The 12,412-nt window shown below is 42.6% G+C and overlaps 1 protein-coding gene across 4 annotated transcripts in view; it reads right to left on the bottom strand.

Moving 5' to 3' along the window:
• Positions 1-12,412, bottom strand: part of PDE11A (phosphodiesterase 11A) — a 225,418-nt gene that overhangs the window by 97,136 nt on the left and 115,870 nt on the right. For all 4 annotated transcript variants that reach the window (XR_013545495.1, XR_013545494.1, XM_072980619.2 and 1 more), the window contains exon 4: positions 10,861-11,001. Coding sequence is in view for 2 of the 4 variants with exons in the window: in XM_072980619.2 (XP_072836720.2) it covers positions 10,861-11,001 (141 nt within the window). In the remaining 2 variants the exon portion in view is untranslated. The remainder of the gene's footprint in view (positions 1-10,860; positions 11,002-12,412) is intronic.

The raw sequence follows: 12,412 nt of genomic DNA, 5'->3' as shown, positions 1-12,412 counted from the left end.
GCGCAAAGGTGGTAGGTAAGTGACCTGTTGGACTCTCTGACCGAGTGCAACTTGCCCCTTAGGGGGATCTAGTGTACCACACCATCTACATTTCGAAGATCTGAAGTAGCAGGGTTGCCCTCTATTAGGGACTTTTGAGAGATAGTCCAGGTCACACTAAAACCATGTTGTCATCACTTAACAACTCAACCCTAGAGCAATGAAAGTGAAAAAACAAAACAAAAAGAGGTATCTATTTTAAAAAAGGGTCATCCACTACAAATTTGTCTTTGTGTGAATGAAAAGACCAGCTTTTTTGTCAGTAGCAGTATGAGCAACAAAGAACAGAACAAAACCTCATTTGTTTTTCACCCAAAAAAGTACAGTGGTGCCTCGCTTAATGAGCGCCCCGTTTAATGATGAATCCGTATAGCGATGGAGTTTTTGCGATCGCAAAAGCGATCGCATTGCGATGTTTTAAATGGGGGAAATCGCATTGCGATGATCGTGGGGAAGCGCTTCCCCACGATCATCCCAAAGGCCCCCAAAGGCCCCGCCAATCAGCTGTGTTGTGAGGGTAGAGAGAGAGAGCACCGAAGCACAGCTGATGGGCGGGGGTTTGGGAAACTGGCTTCCCCGCGATCTTTGCAAACAACCGCCCATCAGCTGTGCTTTGGGCTGCTCTCTCTCCCCTCCCAGCCTGGGCTGGAGCTGGGAGGGGGGAGAGAGCAGCCCAAAGCACAGGGCGGTTGTTTGCAAAGATTGCGGGGAAGCCAGCTTCCCAAACCGCCGCCTCCGCACGCTCTCTCTCCCCACCCCTTTCAACTCCAGCCTCGGCAGGGAGACTGAGGCACTGCCGCCGCCACCCTGGCCGAGAAAGACCCTATGCGCCTGCAGCAAGCTTTGCTGCAGGTGCAGATGGTCTTTCTCAGCTGGGGTGGCGGCGGCGGTGCCTCAGTCTCCCTGGAGGAAGCACAGCTGATTGGCGGTTCCAAAATGGCGGCCGCTGTTTTGCCTCGCTTTAGAGGCACCCAAAATGGCCGCTGCTATGGAGGAATTTCGCTTTAAGGTAGGTTTTTAGCCCATAGGAACGTATTAAATGCATTTTAATACGTTCCTATGGGCTTTTAAAAATCGCTTAGCAATTAAATCACTTAGCGACGTTTTTCCTGGAACGGATTAACGTCGCTAAGTGAGGCACCACTGTATTGTAAGCAAAAAAGTACTTTTGTACAAAATATGCATTTTTGTGCAAAATGTGTACTGTTGTGCTATTTTTTTAAAAAATTTGCTTCAATATGCTCTTCTTCAGCAAAAGAAATTCCAAAATGGGGAAAATGCACAAAACCACTCATAATCTTGCTTATTAGGGAGAAAACACTTGGATGTTTTTGTTCCTGTCTTCAGGTCGGTTAACAACACAGGTCTAGAAGAGCCACAGAAATTATTCAATATAAGGATATTAAAAGGTAATTGATCAACAATGTACCCTGGATTTAAATACTGTATATACATTCATGGCCAAAAATATTGGCACCCTTGCAATTCTGTCAGAAAATGCAACCCTTCTCTCAGAAAATTGTTACAGTTGCAAATGTTTTGGAACTCACATGTTCATTTCTTTGGTTTGCGTTTGAACAACACAAAAAAACAGAGAAGAACAGTCAAATCTGATACAATCCCACAAAGAAACCCAAAAATGCACTGGCCAAAATTATTGGCACCCTTAACTTAATATTTGGTAGCACCCCCTTTGGAAAAAATAACTGAATTCGCTTCCTGTAACCAAGAATGAGTTTCTTACACTCCTCTACTGGAATTTTGGACCAGTCTTCTTTTGCAAACTGCTCCAGGGCCTTCAGATTTGAAGGATGCCTCCTCCCAACTGCTGTTTGGAGATCTCTCCACAGGTGTTCTATGGCAGTGGTCCCCAACCTTGGGCCTCCAGATGTTCTTAGACTACAACTCCCAGAAGCCTTCACTACCACCTCTGCTGGCCAGGATATCTGGGAGTTGAAGTCCAAGAACATCTGGAGGCCCAAGGTTGAGGACCACTGTTCTATGGGATTCAGATCTGGGCTCATTGAGTGTAAGGACTGTGTTCTTTTCTTTTAGTGCCTCATTTCTTTTTCTGTAAATGGTGCCATGATGTCCTTGACCAAAAAGTTCTACTTTTGTCTCATCTGACCACAATATGTTCTCCCAGAAGGATTGTGGTTTTGTCACGTAAGTTTTGGCATACTCCAGTCTTGCTTTTTTATGCCTCTGTGTCAGCAGTGGTGTCTTCTTCAGTCTCCTACCATAGCATCTCTTTTCATTCAGATGGCGACAGACAGTGCGAGCTGACACTGTTGTACCCTGTGTCTGCAGATCAGCTTGAATTTGTTGGTAGATTAATCTGGGTAACTTTGCTCTTCCGTCCATGTCCAGGGAGGTTAGCTACAGTGCCATGGGCTGTAAACCTCTTGATGACATTGCGCACAGTAGACACAGGAACATTAAGATATCTGGAGATGCATTTGTAGCCTTGAGATTGTCAATGTTTTTCCACAATTTTTTCTCTCATATCCACACACAACTCTTCACACTTCATTCTTTTCTCCATGCTCAGTGTCACACACAACACAAAGGTTGAGTCACCTTTTCTCCATCTTAATTGGTTGCAGGTGTGATTATTATATTGCCCACAACTCTAGTGACAGGTGTGTCTAAATACAAATTAAAGGAGCATCTCATGCTTGAAAAGCAATTATTTCTTACAATTTAGACAGGGTGCCAATAATTTTGGCCAGTGCGTTTTTGGGTTTCTGTGTGGGATTGCATCAGATTTGACTTTTCTTCTCTGTTTTTTTGTGTTGTTCCAACACAAACCAAATAAATGAACATGTGAGTACCAAAACATTTGCAACTGCAACAATTTTCTGAGAGAAGGACTGCGTTTTCTGACAGAATTGCAAGGGTGCCAATATTTGTAGCCATGGCTGTAATTCTCCTTGCCTAGAAATGGAACAACTTTTAAGGAACCATATCTGAAGGGTTTTTACTAGTTCTCATGCTAAAGAAACAGAATTAAGGACTAAACTGAAGTAATACAAAATCATAAATTCTAACAAAAGATTATAGATTGTCTACTTTTGACTCACTCAAACACTTCACAAAGATCGTTTGGGACCAAGCTGACAAACATGGCCGTTATACTGTACAATCATTACTTTGTATCAGTAAGAAAGAGCCTCGTGGCGCAACTGCTATCCTGCAGCCAAAACTGTGCTCATGACCTGGGGTTCAATCCCAGGTAGCCGGCTCAAGGTTGACTCAGCCTTCTATCCTTCTGATGTTGGTAAAATAAATACCCAGCTCGCTGGGGGTGTGTGTGTAGCCCGCAGAATTAACTTGTAAACCGCCCAGAGAGTGCTTAAAGAGCTATGGGGTGGTATATAAGCAGCACACTTAGCTTTAAGAACAGCCTACAAACAGCATACGCTCTAACTTAACTCAATTGTCATTAATTCACTGTAATCAATAACTCCAAAGTACAATGAGGCCACTACAAGAGATATCAGGAATCTGGGCACTGGTCAACTGCTTATCAGTAAATTCTATTTCTAAAAGACAGTCACTTAAATTCTGTCTCATAACTTACTCCTGCAGAAAGGTGATGACATCATCAGCAAATGGTGATTTTCGATATTTAGAAAGCTTCCTACTTCTTTCCTATGGTTTTCCCAACTCCAGTGTAATCCCTTCCATCACATGAAGGCTGTGGGATGGAATTCTTTAATTATGAAAAATCCCCCCTTGCTTGTAACATCATCTGGTGGTGATTTTGTTAAGAGTTTTATTTCCAACCTCGCTTACTGTCTGTACTTCATGTGACTGGGAGGGACTTTCTGAGCTGGCGTGATTATCTATTTATCTAGCATTAAGTGATTGTTCCTTCCAGCCTCTGATTTCAAAGAGAACCCCACCTATCTGCTGAGTGCTCTTTACCTCTCCTGTTTAGCTTTGTTGGTGTCTGTTTGCTGTTGATCTCTTCAGTTGGTTGCTAAGTATATGTACAGTAAAGAAAGAAGTATACACAAACTTATAATTTCAAGCAACTATAAGTAAAAATTATTTTTTTAATTCTGTCTCCTACAAATGTCTCAGAGTGAGTTATTGAGCCTTTAAGTGCTTGATAATGAGAAAATTAATGAGAAAGGGGTGGACTCTTGGGAACTTGTAGTTATTCTTCTCTGTGAGTCTCTGTACTTCTACTGCACAGAAATAGAATTTTACCAGAAATTCAAAACGTTGCAAAAGAAATATTGGTAATTCAAGATTTCCTCCTTCTGTCCTCAGGCCTTCTGTTAGCACAACAGGTTTTCAGCCAACGTCAGTTTGCCCCACTGTGTGTTTTCTGAGGCAAATCAAAAAACGCCCACATACCCCAGAAACAACAGTGATAATTAATGATTTCAGTATCATCAACACAAGGAAGGAGTAGTGGAAGTGTGGTCTTCCAGTTGTTAAGACTACCACTCCAGTCATCCTTAGCCAGCATAGCCAATGGTGATGGATAAGGGGAGTTGCTGTCCAAGGACACCCCCGCGAAGGGAAGCTTTGCTGCCTGGGCAACTTGATTCTCAGCACTGATCAATTAAAAAAACACACACATTCAGACCAATGAAACCGTACAATTCCTATGGCTGTTAGCCCTGGGATGACGGGGTGGGGTGGGGGGTGATGAGGCCACTGTCATGAAAAGCAATGGTAGCTCAAAGCTCCGTGTGATGCAATTAGGACCGAAGTCAGTAACAAGGCACGATGTGTTCTTAGAGCTGTCCTTCTGCCACCGCTGCTTCGAGCAAAAGGGCCCACACCTGCCTTTTAGGCTCTTTACAATTAAGACAAGGGACCCAAGCTTCCTCTCTCATCAACTATAGCTACCTTAATAATAAGTTCTGCAACAGTCAATGCTGGTTATTTGGACACAAGGGGCCAGACCGCCTGCAAGAAAAACCTGGGTTTAAGAAAAGAAGAACATTCCTTCTGCAAGAGCTGCAAGCTGCATGAAAAACATCCAGATTGGGTAGTAGATACACAGGGACCTCCGTGTTGTGGGCCTGGGATCCATATGTCATTTTCAAAGGGGTTTAAAGCAAACACTTGGGGTTGAAGCTATACACACAGCAAGTGGGCTTCTCTATGTCACAGCAGCTGCTTCCATCATCACCTTTACGTGCATGAGAATTTAAATAGGCTACAAACCATTAACTTCAGTGGTCTAAGTTTAGTCAAAATTTGGGGGGGGGAGAATTCTCATTGTGTTTCATAGGCTTAATCCTAGATCAACAGAGGTATCCATGCAATTCAGCGAATCAAAGAAGGGTGAACATTTTTGTGTGTATTTTGTATTCTTTAATTAAAAAAACATTTTTAAAACAGAGGTGCCCATCTTTTGTATTTACTTGAGGTAGAAGCTAAGGTACAATCACTGTGACCACATTTTGAGTCTGAGGGTTCATTTATGGTCTGAATTTTTTTCAGTTTTGGGAGCATACCTTCAACCTTGATTTCTCATTTTAAACCACTTTTTCCACTTTGAGTATTTCCCTGCTTTTTAAAACATAGAAACACATAGCTATTAATGTTCAGGGTGGCCTGTCTTTACAAAACCATGTAAAATAAGACCTTTTAAAAAAAAAGCTGCTGTAAACACCACAAAACAGTCAACAGTGACACCAAACTATTCCATCTTTCCCTTGACATATTTTTTTTCTGGAATAGAAAAAAGATGGAAGTTGAAGTAAAAAAATATGGAACAGAAGGCATCATTGATATTTCCTGCATAGTTCTGTGGATGAGGCAGGATCGTTCTACAATAAAACCTAATTTAGAAGCACCCAGCAAAACATTGATTCTCTGTGGAGTCCACAATAAGAGCTTCAATGTTGATACCAGAGATTTCTCTCCCTAAAATTGGCCTGTCAACATTGTGAATTGTAACCATTAGTTTAAGCCACATATCTGATGAAGCAGTACTACTGAGGAGGCAGTCGATAACAGAAGTGCAAGCTACTAAAATTTCAATGATACCGTTGTATTCTTCCAACAGGCAAATATGGAAAGGAGGCAGAATTGCTGAAGGCAGAAAAGGATATCCAGCCTATGTTTAAAGAAAAGAAAAAGAAGAAGGGGGGGGGGAAAGGGTGCTCGTCTTTGTCTGATTCTGAGCTTTCCTTCTTCTCTGAGTGTGCTGCAGGCATCAACAATGGTCAGATGGGCAACACTGTCAATTCAATATTTACTGTATGTTATTTCTAAAAAGTGCTGAAAGTGTGAAAGCTAGCCTTCTGGAGGACACAGCTTTGGACTCAAAACCCCACAAAAGTGGAGAGCTATTGCTTACGCTGCAGCTAACCCGGCAGACCACATGCTCAGGAGCCCGAATCAAGTATAAATAGACTCAAGGACCAAAATCCATACTTTTAGTGGGCCAACCAAAAAAAAAAAAAAAAAAAACACAGAGAACTGTGCAAGTTGTCAAGATTACAGATCTTGTTGTTACAGAAGGAAGGGAAGGCAGAGAGAAGACTCGAGAAATCCCTGCAGTCTGTATGTTGGCTTGAGATATAATGAGCAGGAAAGCTATGCAGACGATCAAATAAAAGTCATCAAGTGATGCAAGAGTGATACCCCGGACAATTTACAGCCTTGATGGAATTGGGGATTAGAAAGTCAGAAACAATGAGCCTTCCATCTTAGACAATACAAGTCCCATAGTAAGTTGGTCCCCTCACACTCGGTGATATTTTAGCCCAAAGATCCTTAGGCAGTAGAAAACAAGACAGCAAAGAGGCACTCTTTAAAGTATCAAAGCCGGAGATGATATTGAGATGCTGGATTATGTCCAGAGAGTCAACAGCAGCCAAATTATGCAGCTGGATTTATATATACTACAGGAAGACCACAGAATAAAGATTCAGTCTGTGCTGAGTTACACTACCCTGGAAATGTCAGCTTTGCAAATTAAGGCTCCTCCTGGATTCGTACCCGAGTTTCGACACAGGCCAAAAGTGCACATGGGCAGCTGACGCTAATGCACTACCTTTGCTGGTCCCTGGAGATGTCTGAACTGGCTATGTTGACATGTGTCTTGGTTGCATCTCTTCTGGATCACTGTGATGTGTTCTGTGCTCTACGTGAGGCTGTCTTTCAAGAGTGTTTGTGAACTTCAGCTGCTTCAAAACGTTGCAGCCAGACCGCTGACTGGGGTCAGCTACAGCGAACATTTAATTTGTTGGCTTGAATGGGTATTGGAATATACAGTAGTTCCTGCGGATGTGTCACAGCTTATTATATCAGGCCCGTCTAATCTCACGAGGAGGGTGAATTCTGTTCAGTTGTCCTACTTGGAAGTTGTCATTCTGAGCTGTTTTCCTTAGTATTGATTTTCTGCCTGGAAAGTTGTTCCTGAGATGCTTTGTGGCTTGCTGCATCAGCATCCTCCAGCTGCATGTGACTGATGAATTTTGCTTAGCTTGTCCTACTCAAAGATGCAGTTCCAGACCATTCTGTTGTGTTCTAAGTGGTTTGAGGGGCAATGAGGGCTTAATAAAAGAGGGATAATAAATGGGATTGATTTCAAAGCTATTGTTCTGATCTGTGTCCGTTCCATCCTCAGTTTTGGCACCAATATTTTTTTATCAAGTGCCAGTTCCACTGCAATTTTTACCTAGTCCTTGAATTATATGCTCACATCCTCTATAAAGGGAACACACAGTAAAAAGGCAGTTACTGAATTGATTACATGGAACTGGTCTGCATACAGATGGTCTGCTTCTCAGACTGGCAAATCTTTTTCCCTCTGCACCTCGAAAATTCCAGCACTGTTCTGCCTAGCCCCCAGACATTTCTGCCCATGCAGTTACTGCAGCCAGGAGAACTTCATTACTGATGCCCAGTCAGGCGTCAATATATTGTGCTGCCAGCATCATTCAGCATTCTGTAAGCCAACTCCAAAAAATAGGGGTGCCCCAAACAAAAAATTGTAACTATGACACTGGACCTCGCATCAACACCAACTTTAGCACTGATGTAGCAGAAGGTCTGTGCTTGTTCTGTGCCAAAGTTGGGGATATTTGAGCAAACAGTTTTTGAGTTATGACTTTTTAAAATGTAACACTGTTTTTGCCCCATGCAGAACCAAGCGACCCAGAACTCCAGCCAATTTAAAACAGATCAAATAAACTGATATGGGCAAATGTGCCTGCCTTCTGCTTTATTTAGTTCCAGGCAATTGAGCCATTCATGGCCCTAACTGATAGTTCCAAAGTAGCAATTTTAAAGCAAGGCTAGTTTTATGAGCTTTCTCTTATAAGATGCCTACATTCTTTAGGACTGAACTTTTGACCCTGCCATTCAGAAATCCATTCAATGACCGTCAAAGAAAGCATTTAACTCCTTCCTGGCCAAGCATTTTAAACTTATTCCTGTGAAAACATTTTAAAAGATATATTTTTTAAAAAAACAGAAAATAATATTTTGAAGCTCACTCATTTAAGCTGTGGAAATATTGGTGATTTTGTTTGTTTGTTTTGTTTTGTTTTTTGGCTTTATGGCTGGGGATGATCTCAAGGGAAGTTTTACCTGATCTACTCATGAGTAATTCTACCCAGCTTATTCATGAGTAAGTCTACCCAGTTTACTAATCAATGCGTTTATCCAGTTTACTTGTGAGTAAGGAGACAGAAGCTAAGGACAGCTGCAGCATGAGGAGGACACTGGGATGAATGTTCCCTTTCCCCCTGCCTTTCTCGCTCTATATGAGTTACTGACTTCCAAAACGTCCTATCATTACGAACTCTGTTCAGATCTTGTAAAGCACCAGCAACTCACATTAGCTTGCTCTCTTTTCCAGCTGCCCCTGGTCCTAGCAATATTGTCTTTTCTTTTAAGTTCTGCTCAGATCTTGCAACCTAACAGCTGTGGCTTCCTTTATAGAGCCAACTCATCGCATATTAGATCTTCCTCTTTGACTACTTGTCCACCCTATTTTTCCCACAATATAATCCATTCTGGTCACTTCTGTATTTCCATTACATGTGCATTGCAGGATAGGCTTAGGTTACTCACTTTTGCTTGAGTGAGAATTCAGGTTTGACTTGATCGAGCACCTACTTTTATGCTTTTTTGGCTCTCTTTATTATCTGTACCAACGCCACATTTCAAATGAGTTTATTTTTGTCTCTTTCTTCACCGTCATTCTTTCACATAGTATGGATGCTTTTGACATTGGTTTCCAGTGACATTCTTTGCTAACTCCAAACTCTTCCTTTTTTTTTATTTCGAAAAGCAAAGGGGCATCTTTTGGAAAACACGCGCACAACGTGTCTGTAGAGTTTCGGATACTGAAGTTGCAGAAGTGGGTGGGATCATCTTAGCAGCTGGGGGGCTCTTCCAGCTACTCAGCTCCAAGGCTGGCAGTAAATGCAACCAAACACCAATGTCCATTTATCTTAAACCCTTTCATCAATGTTTTACCATGTACTTTCTTTATTCTAAGTCTGACGTCAAGTGGACATGTTCCAGGAAAGCTTACACTAAAGTACAGCAGTTAGTCTTTAAGGTGCCACAACATTTTTGGGTTTTGTTTTGCTTCTTGTTGAAATAAATGGGGAAAGTATCTGAACACCCTTAGCCATTAAGGGGGAAAGGCCAATTCTTACTTCGGCTGGTCCTTCCTGCTTTGGAGTGGGATGAAAGGGACATAGTTGAGAGCAGAGTTCACACATGCCTAGCCCAGCTTGAGTTTCACTCAGGAAAAACTGGGTAGAACACTGGGCTATCTGAAGGAGGAGGCCCATTTCTACAGGCTTCCCTCCTCCCCTGGCTTTTGCTGAGGAAATGGTGGCAACAGAGACTAAAAGCAATGATGGGGGGCTGGCAAGTAAAACCTTTGGCATGACCATTAAGACAGCCCAACATCTGCCAACCCCTGTATGAAGGTATAATAATACTGCATATTATATTAGTACAGTGGTGCCTCGCTTAGCGAGTGCACCGTATAGCGATGTTTCCGTATAGCGATCCCTTTTTCGGGATCGCTATACGGAAACATACCCGATCTTCGCAATGGGGAAAATCCGCATTGCGAAGATCGGGTATTGCGGCGGCCATTTTGGAGCCACCGAACAGCTGTTCGGCGGCTCCAAAATGGCCGCCGGAAGCCCGGAAATGGCTGCCGGCAGCCATTTTCACGCCCTGCCCTCGCTTAGCGAGGGCGCGAAAATGGCTGCCGGCAAGGGGAATCCTCGCTGAACGGGTAAGTAAGCAAGGTATTGGAACGCATTAAACTAAGTTTAATGCATTTCAATACCTTTTCCCTACCCGTTTAGCGACGATTCCGCATAGCGAGGGTTAATCCGGAACAGATTAACCTTGCTATGCGGGGCACCACTGTATAACAATACTAATAATAACCTTTGAACTGCAGAGCTGGGAGGGACCTTATGGATCATCGAGTCCAGCCCCTCTCAAGGAGGCGCAGATGGGGAACTGAACTCCCAACCTTTGGCTCTGTAGCCAGAGGCCTAAGCCATTGAGCTATCCAGCAATTATATACAGTATATATGACTCAGCTTAATCTTGAAAGCAAAATCATAAAACAGGAACATAGATAGTACACTAAAGCTATTCCTTAGGACGGTGGTTCCCAACCTTGTGTTCTTAGACTGCAATTCCCAGAAGCCTTCACCACTAGCTCTACTGGCTGCGGATTCTGGGAGTTGCAGTCCAACAACAGCTGGGTTGCCCAAAGTTGGGATCCACTGCCTTAGGAGAAACATATATCCCATCGCTACTATATCATATATTGTCCAAATGTGAAATGCTCCTTACTGGTGACTCAATGTCTTCCAGAAGCAATACAGAGCAGCGCTCACACTTCAGCAGTGCTTGAGCTCGATGCATAATCTTCTTTACAATTTTCTCTAGGTCTGTTTGTTCTTCAAAGAGATCATTCACCACCTCCAGCAAGGCCTGTAAACAGGAAACGGAAAGCTGTCACAATCTATTTCAGAAAGTCATGAAAGCATAGCAGAATATCCGCAAACAAAGCTGTAAAAAAATACGAGTTACAGAGCCTCTGTTATATTTGTTTGTAAATGTAATTTAGCTGCAAAAACAAAACAAAACAAAACCAAAAAAACCACAGGGCAACTACCCCTCTAAGAGGCCAGCTGAAACATTTCTGGTGTTCTTAGCAGAGCAAGGTAAGACACTACCTCAATTATTACCTGGGCCCGTTTGCAGTGCAAAATTAATTAATTTTGCTAGGGCTACTGAAGATGAATCTACAGTCACAGATAACGCAGCTTTAACATACTTCAGCACAGCTTTTCCCAGCATGGCGCATCCGGATATTTTCAATGCCAGCTCTCACAATCCGTAGCCAATGTCTGGGGGCTGATGAGAGTTGTTGTTTAAAACATCTGGAGGTGCTATGTTTGGGGATTCCCAGAAGGCAACAACTGCACTGTAGCTCCTAGCTGCACAAATCTGATATAAGCAGTGGCTTTTAGATTTATATAACTGTGCGCCAGACTGAGGGACACTACTTTTCCATCTGTGTGAGTTCTAAAATTAGAGATGTTGTAAAACTCATTTATTTTGATGATAAGGTCACAACTTCACACCTTCAGATTCCACTCTGTAATTTATGTGTGTCACAATGTAAATTAGTTTCTCTTTGGTCCTGACACACCTGATATGTTTTAATATAATGTGTCAAATTAATTCTCAGTACCAGTCAACTATGTCTTTAAACATTAAAGAGATCAATTATTTTATGCCTCTGTACAGCACCCTGGCATTACATTACATTCTCCATGTCACTGTGCAAATATTAGGCAAAAACAGAACAGCTAAAAACTCCGAAACCTGTTTAGAAAAAGTGGAGACATCTCAATTTATATAAGCTGTGTTTCAAAACTATTAATATCTTGACTGAATTGTTATTACCGACTGTCAAATTGCTTCTGATTCCATGGTGAGTCTATGAATTAGACTTATCACCCCTCATATTTAGGGATGGGCCTTCGGGGTCTAAATGAAAGACCCGAAACCTAGGTGTGTACTCTTTCATAGTTTTGGACTGCAACCCCCAGAATTCTCTAAGAATTTCCCAGGCAGAATAGTCGTAGCCTACCAACACACATGTGCACACCTGCAGCTTTTAGGTCATTTACCTCCAGCATTGCTGTGCTCCCACCACCAGCTCGGCATTCCTTAAAAAGAAAAAGGAAGCTACCATGGTGCTTCCTGAGAGTCACAGTTCCCAGAGATACACCTTCTAATAGAACCTAATGGGCAGTGTGACTACAACTCCCAGCACCCAGGTAGCCCTGGTCCCCACTAGACAGTCACATGACAGTGGGAGTGAATGACCAAC

This window comes from Pogona vitticeps, chromosome 1 (genome assembly GCF_051106095.1).
Source record: "Pogona vitticeps strain Pit_001003342236 chromosome 1, PviZW2.1, whole genome shotgun sequence".
NCBI lineage: Eukaryota > Metazoa > Chordata > Lepidosauria > Squamata > Agamidae > Pogona > Pogona vitticeps.
The sequence above is the reverse complement of the archived record's forward strand: the minus strand, read 5'-3'. Positions and strand labels throughout refer to the sequence as shown.